Here is a 13,541-nt window from a genome sequence, read left to right as displayed (position 1 = left end):
AGAATGTCACCTTTTATTTGAGGGTGTTTTCATATCTGTTTTATCATTTAGAAATTAATGCACTATGTATCTAGTCCCTCCATTTTGAAGGTGTCATAAGTATTTGGACAAATTCACTTAGTGTGTTAAATTTAGTCAAAGGTTTCATATTTGGTCCCATATTCCAGTTACGTTTTGGAGTCACTTTTATTGTAAATCAGAATAGAGTATGTTTCTGAACACTTCTACATTGTAGATGCTACCATGATTACGGATAATCATGAATGAATCATGAATCATGATGAGTGAGAAAGTTAGATTCAGAAAGATAATGCCCCCAAAACATGCTAACATCTCCATTACAATAACGGGAGGTTAGCATTTCTAGGGAGTATGATATTTCTGCATTAACTTTCTCATTATTTACGATTCATTCATAATTATCCGTAATCATGGTAGCATCCACATGAATGTAGAAGTGTTCAGAAACGTTATATTCTTATTTACAATAAAAGTGACACAAATGACACACTACATTATTTACCATTCATTTCTATTGGGCACAACATAATCTGAAACAAGTTTGTAGTCACAAGCTTGATGTAGTCATTGCGTGCTAGAAATATGGGACCAAATACTAAACTTTTGACAATTTAATACACTAAGTGAATTTTCCAAATACTTATGACACCTTCAAATGGGGGCACTAGACACAAAGTACTTTCATTTCTAAACAGTGAAACGTAAGAAAATGCCCTCAAATAAAACATTTGATCCAAAATGCTGAAGTATAGAGCCAAATTAAACGTTTTCTCTTCACTGTCCAAATAAATACATAGGGGAGTGTTTATGTTGAAGTTACATTCAACTATCTTTCATATTATGAAATAAAATTCAGAGGTCAGACCAGTATTTTGTGGTAGGGAGACCTGCATAGAGGACATTTAGGTCGGCCCTCCACACAGAAAGCTTCGAAGGCTTCCAGGCAGGACTGGTGGAAGAGGTGTGAGCAGGACAGGAGCACAGTGCGTCTGTTGCTGTGGTGCTGGGTGAGTGTCCTCCCTGCCTCGGTCCCTAGTCTGGGGCTGCACAGAGCGGTGAGACAGATGGGACAGTCCCGTGTATCTCTCTGGATGACCTGTGACAGTGGAGACAGACAGGGCTGTAGGGACGGACCAGTATTCCAAAGTAAGACTCTTCAATAAAATATCACCGCACGTGTTATCACACTACCACATAGGGTTGGGGTCAATTCCATTTCAATTCGTGAAGGAAACTGAAATTCCAATTTTCCTCAATGCCTCCAGGAGCAAAATGTGGAATAGTTATTTGTCTACTTCCTGAATTGACTGAATTTAAAAGGAATTTACCCCAACCCTGCTACCATACATTTATAATGGCTATCTTCTCTCACAATAGCTTCCATACACACCCTTTTATCTTAAGTTCAATGGATATTATCTGGTTTAACGTGTCACACAAGCTTGATTGTTTGGCCGTGTGTCTCTGAGATACCGTTGTAGGGCAGGTATCCGCTGCAGCTCCACCAATAATTAACTTCCTTCCTTTATTCAGAAACAGTCAACACGCTCAAGGCTTAAACACTTGATAATGAGCTTTGCGACATTTATGGTGTTTACCTTCACGAGGAAGGTGCACGGTGTGCGATAAACACGCTGTGAGTTCACTGTTTGATTCTCTCTGTACGAGTCGACATTGAGCAACACCTGTTGCCCTGCGCACAACCTTTTAACACGAGATAAAGAAACATGCCCTTTTCCACCTCCTGTGGGATTGTGGGAAACTCCATTGGCTGGCATTGAAAATACCTATATACTGTACAACAGAGCCTATGGAACAGCAAATCTAGATCTCTTTTCAATTTGAACCACAGTACAGATGGTTCAGACGGGGCGATGAAAGGCCTGGCGTGCATTATTAGACTGGCTCTGTTTTCTTGTAAACACAGGATTATTTCCATCATTCATTTGGAAAAATGAATGATCATCTCTAGGAGATTTGACTTTGTGTAGCAGCTGCAGCACAGCCTCTCCTGGACAAGCATTAGCATGTTGAATGAATGGCATGGCTACAGGGAGAATTAGACCCGGATTAGAACTTTATGAGATTCTCTTTGATATTGCACTGTGTATTTGTATGGTGAGTTTTTCCACAGTAGGGTTGCACAATTCTTTTGCAAAATGTTCTGTTTTTCCAGAAATCCTGCTTGGACATTTCCGGAAAACCTGGGAATGTTGGGAAAGTTACAGGAATTTTGCAACCCTATTCCAAACCTTTTCCTGTATTTTCTGCCAGTCGTCCTCCTGCGGCTCCGAGACGTGCTCTCTCTCAAACTGATGGAACACTCTTCTGCTCGATGACATCGACTGGTCGATATCGTTCAGGAAAGCCTCCACGTCTGTGTGGCAGTATTGGACAAAGCTGTCATTCAACTCCTGCAACTAATTGGAAACAATTTAGTTACATAAAGGGGCATCGTTCAATTGGACACCAAATAGAGTTCTGTTTTTCTATCAGATTGAATTGCTGCTATATTGTAATGCTTGAAGCCTGCTGACAAAGTTAAGTTGTTAAACAGGCCAGATCGATACCGACAGGTCTCAGACTTACATGGAACATTTATGGAAACAAGTGAAAAGATAGCTTGTGCTGGGAAACACACACACACACACACACACAGGCCATCCCTCAGGCTGCCTCACCGAGCTCGCTCCTGTCACAGTGACATCCCAAGTACTTTATTGCTGGGCTTTTATCACTAATTAAACAACTGTTAACCATTCAGATGAGGTTTTATGGGCCGACTTTTCCACAGTGAAGGCAAACAACATGGGCCCTGGTGAACTTTGCCTTGTCTCACTGCAGAGGACAGGAAACGGGACGGAGCAAGGGGAACAAAGGAAAGGAGAAGGGAGTGGTGTTGTCTCACTGCAATCCATCTTGATGTCAGCAGTTATCCTCCTTAATGTGTTGACTTAGGGTCGGACCTCAAAAAGGTAAAAATGGAAAGCTGGTCATCGTAATCAGCTGATAAGAATGTGAAAACTAGTCAAATATCTTAAAGGCTTTGCTGCCTGGGGCAACTGCAGCTTTACCATGAGGATGACAGACATGTTGACTGTCCCAAATTACACCCTATTCCCTAACTAGTGCAATACTTTTGACCAGGGCCCATAGGTCTCTGGTCAAAAGTAGTGCATTACATAGGGAATAGGGTGACATTTGGGACTTAGCTTGTCTCTGAGTATCGGAGGAAGTCCTACTATATCCCAGAATCCTCTAGGAGCTGCCAATCCCCATCCTTGACGTGGCCGTCACTGTCACCAGGATGGGATCCTGGACAGGGATAATGTGTTCCAACAGAGTTAATTAGACCATTAAAATTGCTGCTCGTGTTTACGTGACATGCTAAGGCAGTGTTTATAGATGATGGAGAATGAGAGAAGGGGATTGTGGGTAGGACACTCCGACCTCTCCGAGCACATTACAAGTTGGGCGTAATCAAGTTGTCACTCTTAATATCGGTCTCTCTGAACCCACTGAAGCACTCTGATTGATTACATAGAGCTCTAGAGAGAGACATGAGTGGCCTCTCTTTAAATAGCTATCAGAAAGGCTAGTGATGGAATGGACCCCTAACCAAGTATGCATCCCAAATGGTACCCTATTCCCATACAGTGCACTACTTTTGACCAGAGCCCTAAGCAAAAGCAGTGCACTATATAGGGAATAGGGTGCATTTGGTAGACATTCCAAGGCTCACACGATAAATATACCAGTAAAATCAGTATATGTGCTTCTCAAGTTTTCGCTAGAAGGTCAGTGTTTACTATTCAGCCGTGTCTCTGCAAATCGCCACTCCAGTCAGAGGTAAGTAAGCACCATCGAGGGGGAGATTTCAGTCTCACTAGGTGTCAATCTTCCCTTTTCCAGGGAGCCACAGACTAGACAAGGCAGAGAGGCCTTAGTGTCAATAGGCCCCCATCCAGTTGCTGGAACCCACCAACAGCCAGCCAAAGCTGAAAGGACTAACTCCTTTAGAATGTGTATTCTGTCCTCAGATCAAAGTCAAATCCTGTGTAATATTTTCGTTCTTAAGTGGGACAGTGAAGAAAGCCAATGCAAATGACAACCAGGGAACCTGCCACCGATATGCACCCCCCACCCTCCCTCAACCCCCCCTTTCCGAGGGGGGGGGCGGGGGGGCAAACACACAGACAAACACACAGTGGGCCCTTGCTTTTGTGTTGACCATGGAATGTCCAGACTGTTTGACCAAAACACACACTCTCCGTAATTAGTTTACAAACAGTGTATGATTCACATGGCATCAAAGGCGTTGAGTTCCCCCCTACTCGGGCCCTGCATCTCCACCGATGCCCACGTCCACTCTGACCTGGGATCAGATCTGCTGTCTGTCCGTCAATCACAGCAACCTAAAGTCCACCACTGCTAAATAGGAGAGGAATGTCTGGTAGGTGAGTTTCAGGAAGAATGGAGACTTAGGATGCATCCCAAATGGCACCCTATTACCTCTGGTCAAAAGCAGTGCACTATATAGGGAAAAGGGTGCCATTTGGGACGCATCCTTATAGGAGTGGGGAAAGCCTCTGCAATGTGACCTGGTGGTCACCAGTGGACCGACTCACCAGATAAGAGCACATGTTTTGACCCGCATGGCATTGTTTGCGTTTCAATTCAGGAAATAAACTGAAATTTCAAATACATTTTATCTCAATGCATCTCTCAGAGAATTTCAGTTTACTTCCTGAATTGACTGAATCGAAAAAGGAATTGACCTCAACCCTGCTCCTAAATGACACAGATGTTAATATTACCTTCGTCTCAAAGAATCTTTGTCGTAGCTGTTTGTCTTTTGGGGGAACTGTTTTCCTCAGATGTCTGTACCACTTCCGAACAACATAGGCTCTCCAACACGCTTGAATTCTACCATTGACGACATGAAAATATTTAGGTAGGTAAAACAGCAAGGATATAGGCCTAACACAGGGTGAAAATGATAACTTGATCAATAAGGTTTTTGTGGACGCAGATTAGGCCTAAAATTAGTCTTGGATTAAAAATCATTCTCAGTGGAGAATCTCCATTGAGTATGCTATTTAGTCCAGGACTAGGTTTAATCTGATTTCAGGAAACATGCAGTCCAATCTCTGGAAATGTTTACCTGATGGCACACCTCTCTTTAAAGAGGCGAGCTCCATCGTGGATCACTCTGGTCTCATACTGCTCCTTCCTGCACATAGGACAGCACTTCCTACCTGAAAACCTCTCAAAGGCCTGCAGACAGGCTCTGTGAAACACGTGGGAGCAGGAGAGCAAAACCTAGACACAATATGAATATCATTATTAATGTTGATTGTTGAATATTATACATTATAATCATTTATATAAATATAGTTATATTTAAATTAATCAGCTTTAGCCTTATTACTAGATTAGATTCCCTTGGCATTTCACTGATTGAATGACTTCTTGTTTTGAAATGATTGTGGCATGCAGAGCCTCCTGGGGATGCTGGTGTGTATGTATTGGTTTTCAACATCTCTAAGTGTTTTTGGTGAGTCCTGTGAGAGGTATGTGTGTGTGGGTTCTCCTTTTTTCTTTGTGGGGACCTAAAATCCCCAAAAGGTCCCCACAATTTCCGACGTCCCCATGAGGACAAAGGCTATTTTAAGCTTAGGGGTTAAGTTTAGGGTTACAATTAGGCTTAGTATTAGGGTAAGGGGTTAGTGGTTAGGAGTTAGGTTTACGGTTTGGGTTACAGTTAGGGCTAAGGTTATGGTAAGGGTTAGGTTTAGGGAAAATAGGATTTTGAATAGAAATACAGTTTAGGTCCCATGAGGATAGAAGAACATAACGTGTGTACGTGTGTGTACACGCATGTGCGCGTGTGTGTGCTATTTGCTCAGGAGCCAGTGGGAGCCAGCGAGCCCATGCTGGGAGGGCTGGGACCTGGGGCTGCAGTCTCCTCTCCTCTGCTCCACCTCCCACAGACTATTTTGTCGTCTGCTCTCACAAGGAGAGAGAGGAGACAGCAGCCCCAGCTATGGGGATTGGCACACACAAACCAGTGTACTCAAAGCTCTGCAGGGCAGGGGGAGCCATATTGATTTCCCATTGTTTTTGGCCCAACCAACGTACTCCATCACCAGTGAAAGGTCCCCTGCAGTGCACAATCTATATCTAGGAGCTCGACAAGCCATTAGCCGGAGTGAATTTTAGCTCTTACAAGCAAAGTCTGCTTTACCCCACAGGCTACAAGCTTCACCGAGAGAGGCTGAATATGGAGGACTGGGAAACCGAGAGACAGTTTTTGAGCCACTTCTGAATGTTTTTACATGGTACTGTTTTTACATGGTATGGTATGGTCTGTGTTTGGTGTTAGTAAAGTGTTAAATAGCTGAAATCATAATCAGTAGTAACTGATGTTGTATGAATGAAGGAAATGTAAATGATTTAGGCCTGCAAAAATGGCTAAACGTTTTAAAATACAGAAAATAAAACAATTTCAAATAATTGCAGTTTCACTAATAACAAAGCCATTTAACATGTTTTTGTCTAACACAGATCAACAAATCCACAAAGATTCACATTTGTCCCTTTCCCTTGTAAGCAGGCTCTAATTAACATTTTTCCCTTGAGTCAAATTAATATTTACATGTGCATCTATGGAAACTGTGCTTTGTGAGGCCGTCTATTCTACCCCGCATTCTTCAGGAGATTGGCATCTTAAAAGGGGATCAGAAAGGTGTAAAAGACTGAACGACCCTCACAGTAACACACTGATTGCTACATCATTGTGTCACAGTTGAGTTCCAAGGCAGTATGAGTAAATTTGTACAGTTGTCTACACAGATTAGAACACACAGGAACCTAAGGGAGGGGGAGAGAGGGTGTTTGGGAAGGGTAGTTGGGGGGAGGTGGGCTGCCCTAGAAGGGTGAAGAATGTTGAAAACGTAAAAAAATGGCCCTCTGACTGACTGAGAATAAACACCAGGTATTGTGTACAGAGGAATACCTGAGTCTGTAAGCGAAACTCCTCCCTGCAGATCACACAGGGCTGCTTGGAGTCCCCCTCATGAATAGACCTTGACTTGACCTGACTCCATTCATCTACCGTCAGTTTCCTGGCCGGGGACTGCACCAAACCCAATTTCTGGGCTGGAGAGGCAGACAACGGCAAACAACAACCCAATATCAAACAACAAATGAAAAATGTCATACATAATAGCTCAGGTCTCACAATGAGACCTCCTCGTTCCCAAAGTGTTGTTGAACTTGTTCCCAACTGCTGATGTAACAAGGCTTTATAAAATACATTTGATTGATTGTTAGCCTACCTAATGTCAGTGGTGGAGCTGCTGGGTCAAGCACATACTCTTTCTCCTCTCGTCCATCGTGTTGCTGGGGCCCTTTCTGTTTCACAGTTCCATGGTTTCTTTTGCAGTGTGTTTCAGAGGAAGCTCTTCCGCACCATCTTGTCTTCACAGGGTCACACAGTGACAAATTCTGAAGCAGTAAGTTTCGTGTGATATGGTCTTGAAGAGCAACTGAGGTGATTGCTAACTTACCACTGGTTACTTTTGAGTTCAAGCCCTGTAAAATGAGAGGAAAGTTTAACTTCGTATTGATTGTGAAGTTTGCATCTATTTTTACAATAAATAGATAAGACAAAACAAAGGTTTAAAAAAAGACTGCATTCACATAGCCTAATTTAGCAATATTTTTGCATTAATATATAAGGACTTTGTAAATCTGAAATGTGCACACATGTTGAAAAGAGTTTTAGCGAAATGGGCCATGCATCTGTTCTGTTGCTTTATGATAGACAAATAGGCTACGTGTGACCCCTTCGAAGACCCATAACCATATCTATTTTTATGGTTGGACCCTAAATCTAAATTCATGCATTGTCTATGTTTATGGGAAATGCATTTTCTTATTTTCAAACATTGATTCTCAGATCACATGAATAACGCACAACTTTTCTGAAACGTTACTATAATGTCACTCACTCTGAAAGATGCCCAAGTAACGTTATGAGACTTCTTAGTTAGCAAGCTAGCTAGCTAGCTAACATTACATTGTTACATTGCTAAGCAACTGCTACAAGCAAATCAACATACACTTCTTGCTAAATATGCATGCGTCTGAAAGATTGTCGGGAAAGGACACTTGCTACAATTGTTGCAAAACTATTCAATGAGCGACATGAACGAAAAAAAGACCAAAGAGTAAAATCCAAACCTTCCGCATTGTGATCTGTTGGAGGTAGTGTTTATATGGTTACTTAGTAACCAAGAAGGCAGTCCTCCATCACCTCCTCCTCTCCATCCACCCCCAACAAGTTCCTTGATCAAGTTAATCAGTAGCTAGGTTTCCATCCAATTAGCGACAAGTTTTCATGCGAATATTCTAGAATCAGCATAAAGAAAATATGCGCATTTTCCCAACAGTGGTGTTTTTCACCAAACGAATTTGTTTATACAAATCAATCAGTGCGTGATGACGTGGTGCACACCAAATGTAGGCTACTTTTTCGCTTAAATGTTCATGTAGCTACCGAATAGAAATCTTAAATTCAATGTGTTTCCAACTCTACAGATAGTTTGGTCACAAAAACTGTTGCTTAAATAGCAAATGTGCCTACTCTGGTCTTGGCACGTGCGCTGTAGCCAATAGCTCGCGGATACTGTGCTGGTAGGCTAGTCTACGTGATGAGATTATTATTATGGATAAGAGCGAGAATATTTTTTTTGTCAAACGGCAGTCAAACTTCGGTCATCATGTTACCAGAATAAGACCCTCGACATTTATTTGAAAGGAGCATCAAGATCACCGTGCACTTTCACCACCCTGTGGGCGAAGGAACTCAGTCCGGTTTTAAACTTACTCTTGAAAGTTGTAATAGTAAAATGCACAAGGTGCAACTTCGAAATTGGGTAGTGCATCATCAGTTCCTCATGTCATGTTAGTCATTGCATACGTAACTTGTCAGAAATGTCAAAATTAACAAGCCATGTCAGCTAACGTTTTTTTTTATTTAGGTTTAGCCCATATATATTGTAGAAATGTTTTTGTCACTCAAATATCACATGAATACACATTAGACATAGCAAAATGAATAGAATTGCAAGAGAATAGCTTAAAAACCGCAAGATTTTCTTTGCACCTGCAGGGTCTAAAATCCGGTTTTTGTTTAATCATTATGGGGTATTGTGTGTAGATTGATGAGGGGGAAAAAACAATTTAATCAATTTTAGAATAAGGTTGTAACGTAAAGCAAAATGTGGAAAAAGTCTGGGGTCTGAATACTTTCCGAATGCACTGTATAGGCTACATGATTTAAATTGTGATTTTTTTTAACCAAATAGATGTTTCGTTTTTTAAAATGTGTCTGAACCAATAATATAGCCTATATATAACCTAGATGACAGACGGTTGCGCTGTATTGAAGCCACCGCGCAGCCATCTTGGTACTCCTCCATTGTAAGAAAAGATTTAGGAAGCTATAGAAATGCATTTATTAATGTCTATTAATTAGTTTTTGACACGTCTTCTATCACAGACACCTTAATGCATTCTTTTAAATTATATTATGTTAGCTAAACATACAAATAAAAAATATATACACTACCGTTCAAAAGTTTGGGGCCACTTAGAAATGTCCTTGTTTCCGAAAGAAAATCATTTTTTTTATCCATTAAAATAACATGAAATTGATCAGAAATACAGTGTAGACATTGTTAATGTTGTAAATGGCTATTGTAGCTGGAAACGGCTGATTTCTTTAATGGAATACATTACATACATCTACATTGGCGTACAGAGGCCCATTACAGTGCCTTGCAAAAGTATTCATCCCACTTAACGTTTTTCCTACTTTGTTGCATTACAACCTGTAATTTAAATAGATTTTTATTTGGATTTCATGTAATGGACATACACAAAATAGTCCAAATTGGTGAAGTGAAATGAAAAAAATAACTTAAATAACTAAAAATGTAATGTATTCACCCCCTTTGCTATGAAGCCCTTAAATAAGATCTGGTGCAACCAATTACCTTCAGAAATCACACAATTAGTTAAATAAAGTCCACCTATGTGCAATCTAAGTGTCACATGATCTGTCACATGATCTCAGTATATATACACCTGTTCTGAAAGGCCCCAGAATCTGCAACACCACTAAGCAAGGGCCACCACCAAGCAAGCGGCACCATGAAGACCAAGGAGCTCTCCAAACAGGTCAGGGACAAAGTTGTGGAGAAGTACAGATCAGGGTTGGGTTATAAAAAAATATCCGAAACTTTGAACATCCCACGAAGGACCATTAAATCCATTTTTAAATTTAAAGAAAATGGCACCACAACAAACCTGCCTAGAGTGGGCCACCCACCAAAACTTATGGACCAGGCAAGGAGGGCATTAATCAGAGAGGCAACAAAGAGACCAAAGATAACCCTGAAGGAGCTTCAAAGCTCCACAGCGGAGATTGGAGTATCTGTCCATAGTACCACTTTAAGCCGTACACTCCACAGAGCTGGACTTTACGGAAGAGTGGCCAGAAAAAGCCATTGCTTAAAGAAACAAATATGCAAACACGTTTGGTGTTCGCCAAAACGCATGTGGGAGACTCCCCAAACATATAGAAGAAGGTACTCTGGTCAGATGAGACTAAATTTGAGCTTTTTGGCCATCAAGGAAAACGCTATGTCTGGCGCAAACCCAACACCTCTCATCACCCTGAGAACACCATCCCCACAGTGAAGCATGGTGGTGGCAGCATCATGCTGTGGGGATGTTCTTCATCGGCAGGGACTGGGAAACTGGTCAAAATTGAAAGAATGATGGATGGGGCTAAATACAGGGAAACCTTCCAGAGATTTGAGACTGGGATGGAGTTTCACCTTCCAGCAGGACAATGACCCTATGCATACTGCTAAAGCAACACTTGAGTGGTTTAAGGGAAAACATTTAAATGTCTTGGAATGACCTAGTCAAAGCCCAGACCTCAATCCAAGTGAGAATCTGTGGTATGACTTAAAGATTGCTGTACACCAGCAGAACCCATCCATCTTGAAGTAGCTGGAGGAGTTTTGCCTTGAAGAATGGGCAATTGCTGCAAAAGGTGGCTCTACAAAGTATTGACTTTGGGGGGGAATAGTTATGCACGCTGATTTTTTTCGTTTCTTTGTCTTATTTCTTGTTTGTTTCACAATAAAAATATTTTGCATCTTCAAAGTAGTAGGCATGTTGTGTAAATCAAATGATACAAACCCCCAAAAAATCAATTTTAATTCCAGGTTGTAAGGCAACAAAATAGGAAAAATTCCAAGGGGGGTGAATACTTCGCAAGCCACTGTATCAGCAACCATCAGTCCTGTGTTCCAATGGAACGTTGTGTTTGCTAATCCAAGTTTATCATTTTAAAAGGCTAATTGATCATTAGAAAACCCTTTTGCAATTATGTTAGCACAGCTGAAAACTGTTGTGCTGATTAAAGAAGCAATAAAACTGGCCTTTTTGAGACTAGTTGAGTATCTGGAGCATCAGCAATTGTGGGTTCGATTACATAATCAAAATGGCCAGAAACAAATAACTTTCTTCTGAAACTTGTCAGTCTATTCTTGTTCTGAGAAATGAAGGCTATTCCATGCGAAAAATTGCCAAGAAACTGAAGAGCTCGTACAACACTGTGTACTACTCCCTTCACAGAACAGCGCAAACTGGCTCTAACCAGAATAAAAACAGAAGTGGGAGGCCCCAGTGCACAACTGAGCAGGATGACAAATACATTAGAGTGTCTAGTTTGAGAAACAGACGCCTCACAGGTCCTCAACTGGCAGCTTCATTAAATAGTACCCGCAAAACACCAGTCTCAACGTCAACAGTGAAAAGGTGACTCCGGGATGCTGACCTTCTAGGCAGTGTTGCAAAGAAAAATCCATATCTCAGACTGGCCAATAAAAATAAAAGATTAAGATGGGCAAAAGAACACAGACACTGGACAGAGGAAGATTGGAAAAAAGTGTTATGGACAGACGAATCGAAGTTTGAGGTGTTCGGATCACGAAGAAGAACATTTGTGAGACATTGACCAAATGAAAAGATGCTGGAGGAGTGCTTGATGCCATCTGTCAAGCATGGTGGAGGCAATGTGATGGTCTGGGGGTGCTTTGGTGGTGGTAAAGTGGGAGATTTGTACAGGGTAAAAGGGATCTTGAAGAAGGAAGGCTATCACTCCATTTTGCAATGCCATGCCATACCCTGTGGACGGCGCTTGATTGGAGCCAATTTCCTCCTACAACAGGACAATGACCCAAAGCACAGCTCCAAACTATTTAGGGAAGAAGCAGTCAGCTGGTATTCTGTCTATAATGGAGTGGCCAGCACAGTCACCAGATCTCAACCCTATTGAGCTGTTGCGGGAGCAGCTTGACTGTATGGTACGTAAGAAGTGCCGATCAAGCCAATCCAACTTGTGGGAGGTGCTTCAGGAAGCATGGGGTGAAATCTCTTCAGATGACCTCAACAAATTGACAACTAGAATGCCAAAGGTCTGCAAGGCTGTAATTGCTGCAAATGGAGGATTCTTTGATGAAAGCAAAGTTTGAAGGACACAATTATTATTTATATTAAAAATCATTATTTCTAACATTGTAAATTACTACATTTCCTATGCATTTTGCTATATTTCCTATTCAAACTAATTTCATGTATGTTTTCATGGAAAAAGTGACCCCAAACTTTTGAATGGTAGTGTATATAAATATAAAAAGAGAGTACCGTTACTGTCCCCACTACAGCCCAAAATACTGAAATACACGTAATTTTCGTCCTTGAAACATTTAATTGAAATATTGTAGAATTCCATTCATTCCTGTGGAGGACTGCTCCTACTGGGGAGTGCCAATATGGCAGTCCGGTGGCTTCAAAGCCTCCCAATGGCCAATGCATAGCATCAGCAATCCAGGATTTATACACATCACTGGTTTGAACCAGCCTACCCAGATTTTACTGCCTAAAAGTTTAATGAAAAGAGACTGCTTTTATAGGGCTGCTTTAATTAAATATTTTTTTTATTTAGGGCTGTAATAGCATGATAATAATAATTATAATAATGTTTGGATTTTATTGTTGTTGAGCCCTGACTGTCTAGCTACCTTCAGGGGTTGAACTTGAATAGACAGGCCTACCACACCTATTTTCCAATCATCACATTCACACATCCTAAAATGCTGGTTATTCCACGATTAAATATTAATTGATGCATTGTATCAACAGCATCTAATCTTTCTGTTATGATATTTAATGGGTTCACACCAGAGACTGTAAAAAACACTGGTTCATACTGTAAACTATAGATGCATTTGGAACAGATGTGGTTCGGTGAACAACTCTCGCATGAGTAACCTTGTCTGAAACTCGAAGACTTGTATTAGCTCCCTGTGCTAATTCCTAGGCTTTCGCTCACCGGGCTAATACACTCTTGTGGCACAATACCCAACCAGTCACAC

The 13,541-nt window shown here is 41.3% G+C and overlaps 1 protein-coding gene across 2 annotated transcripts; it reads right to left on the bottom strand.

Moving 5' to 3' along the window:
- Nucleotides 1-561: 561 nt before the first annotated feature.
- rnf32 (ring finger protein 32) lies at nucleotides 562-8,517 on the bottom strand. 2 transcript variants are annotated; one of them, XM_041881089.2, is made up of 7 exons: nucleotides 8,269-8,513; nucleotides 7,362-7,617; nucleotides 7,040-7,182; nucleotides 5,186-5,343; nucleotides 4,839-4,947; nucleotides 2,274-2,441; nucleotides 562-1,117 (listed from the first exon to the last, which is right to left on the bottom strand). In XM_041881089.2, exons 1-7 carry the CDS (start codon nucleotides 8,275-8,277, stop codon nucleotides 881-883), a joined length of 1,080 nt encoding a protein of 359 aa, XP_041737023.1. In that variant the 5' UTR covers nucleotides 8,278-8,513; the 3' UTR covers nucleotides 562-880. The 2 variants fall into 2 exon arrangements, with proteins under 2 accessions (XP_041737023.1, XP_041737024.1); XM_041881090.2 differs by lacking the exon at nucleotides 562-1,117 and having other exon boundaries at nucleotides 2,297-2,398; nucleotides 8,269-8,517.
- Between the last annotated feature and the right edge of the window lie 5,024 nt (nucleotides 8,518-13,541).

This window comes from Coregonus clupeaformis, chromosome 7, assembly GCF_020615455.1.
Source record: "Coregonus clupeaformis isolate EN_2021a chromosome 7, ASM2061545v1, whole genome shotgun sequence".
In the NCBI taxonomy this organism is placed as follows: domain Eukaryota; kingdom Metazoa; phylum Chordata; class Actinopteri; order Salmoniformes; family Salmonidae; genus Coregonus; species Coregonus clupeaformis.
Note: the sequence above shows the minus strand (reverse complement) of the source record. Positions and strands in the feature narration are given on the sequence as shown.

Excerpts from the sequence above, each read along its gene's own strand:
- rnf32 (XM_041881089.2), bottom strand. Across the intron at positions 7,183-7,361 it reads AGCTCCACCACTGACATTAG|CCCAGAAATTGGGTTTGGTG; the intron begins GTAGGCTAACAA and ends CTGCCTCTCCAG. Across the intron at positions 1,118-2,273 it reads GGCAGAAAATACAGGAAAAG|GTCATCCAGAGAGATACACG; the intron begins GTTTGGAATAGG and ends CCACTGTCACAG.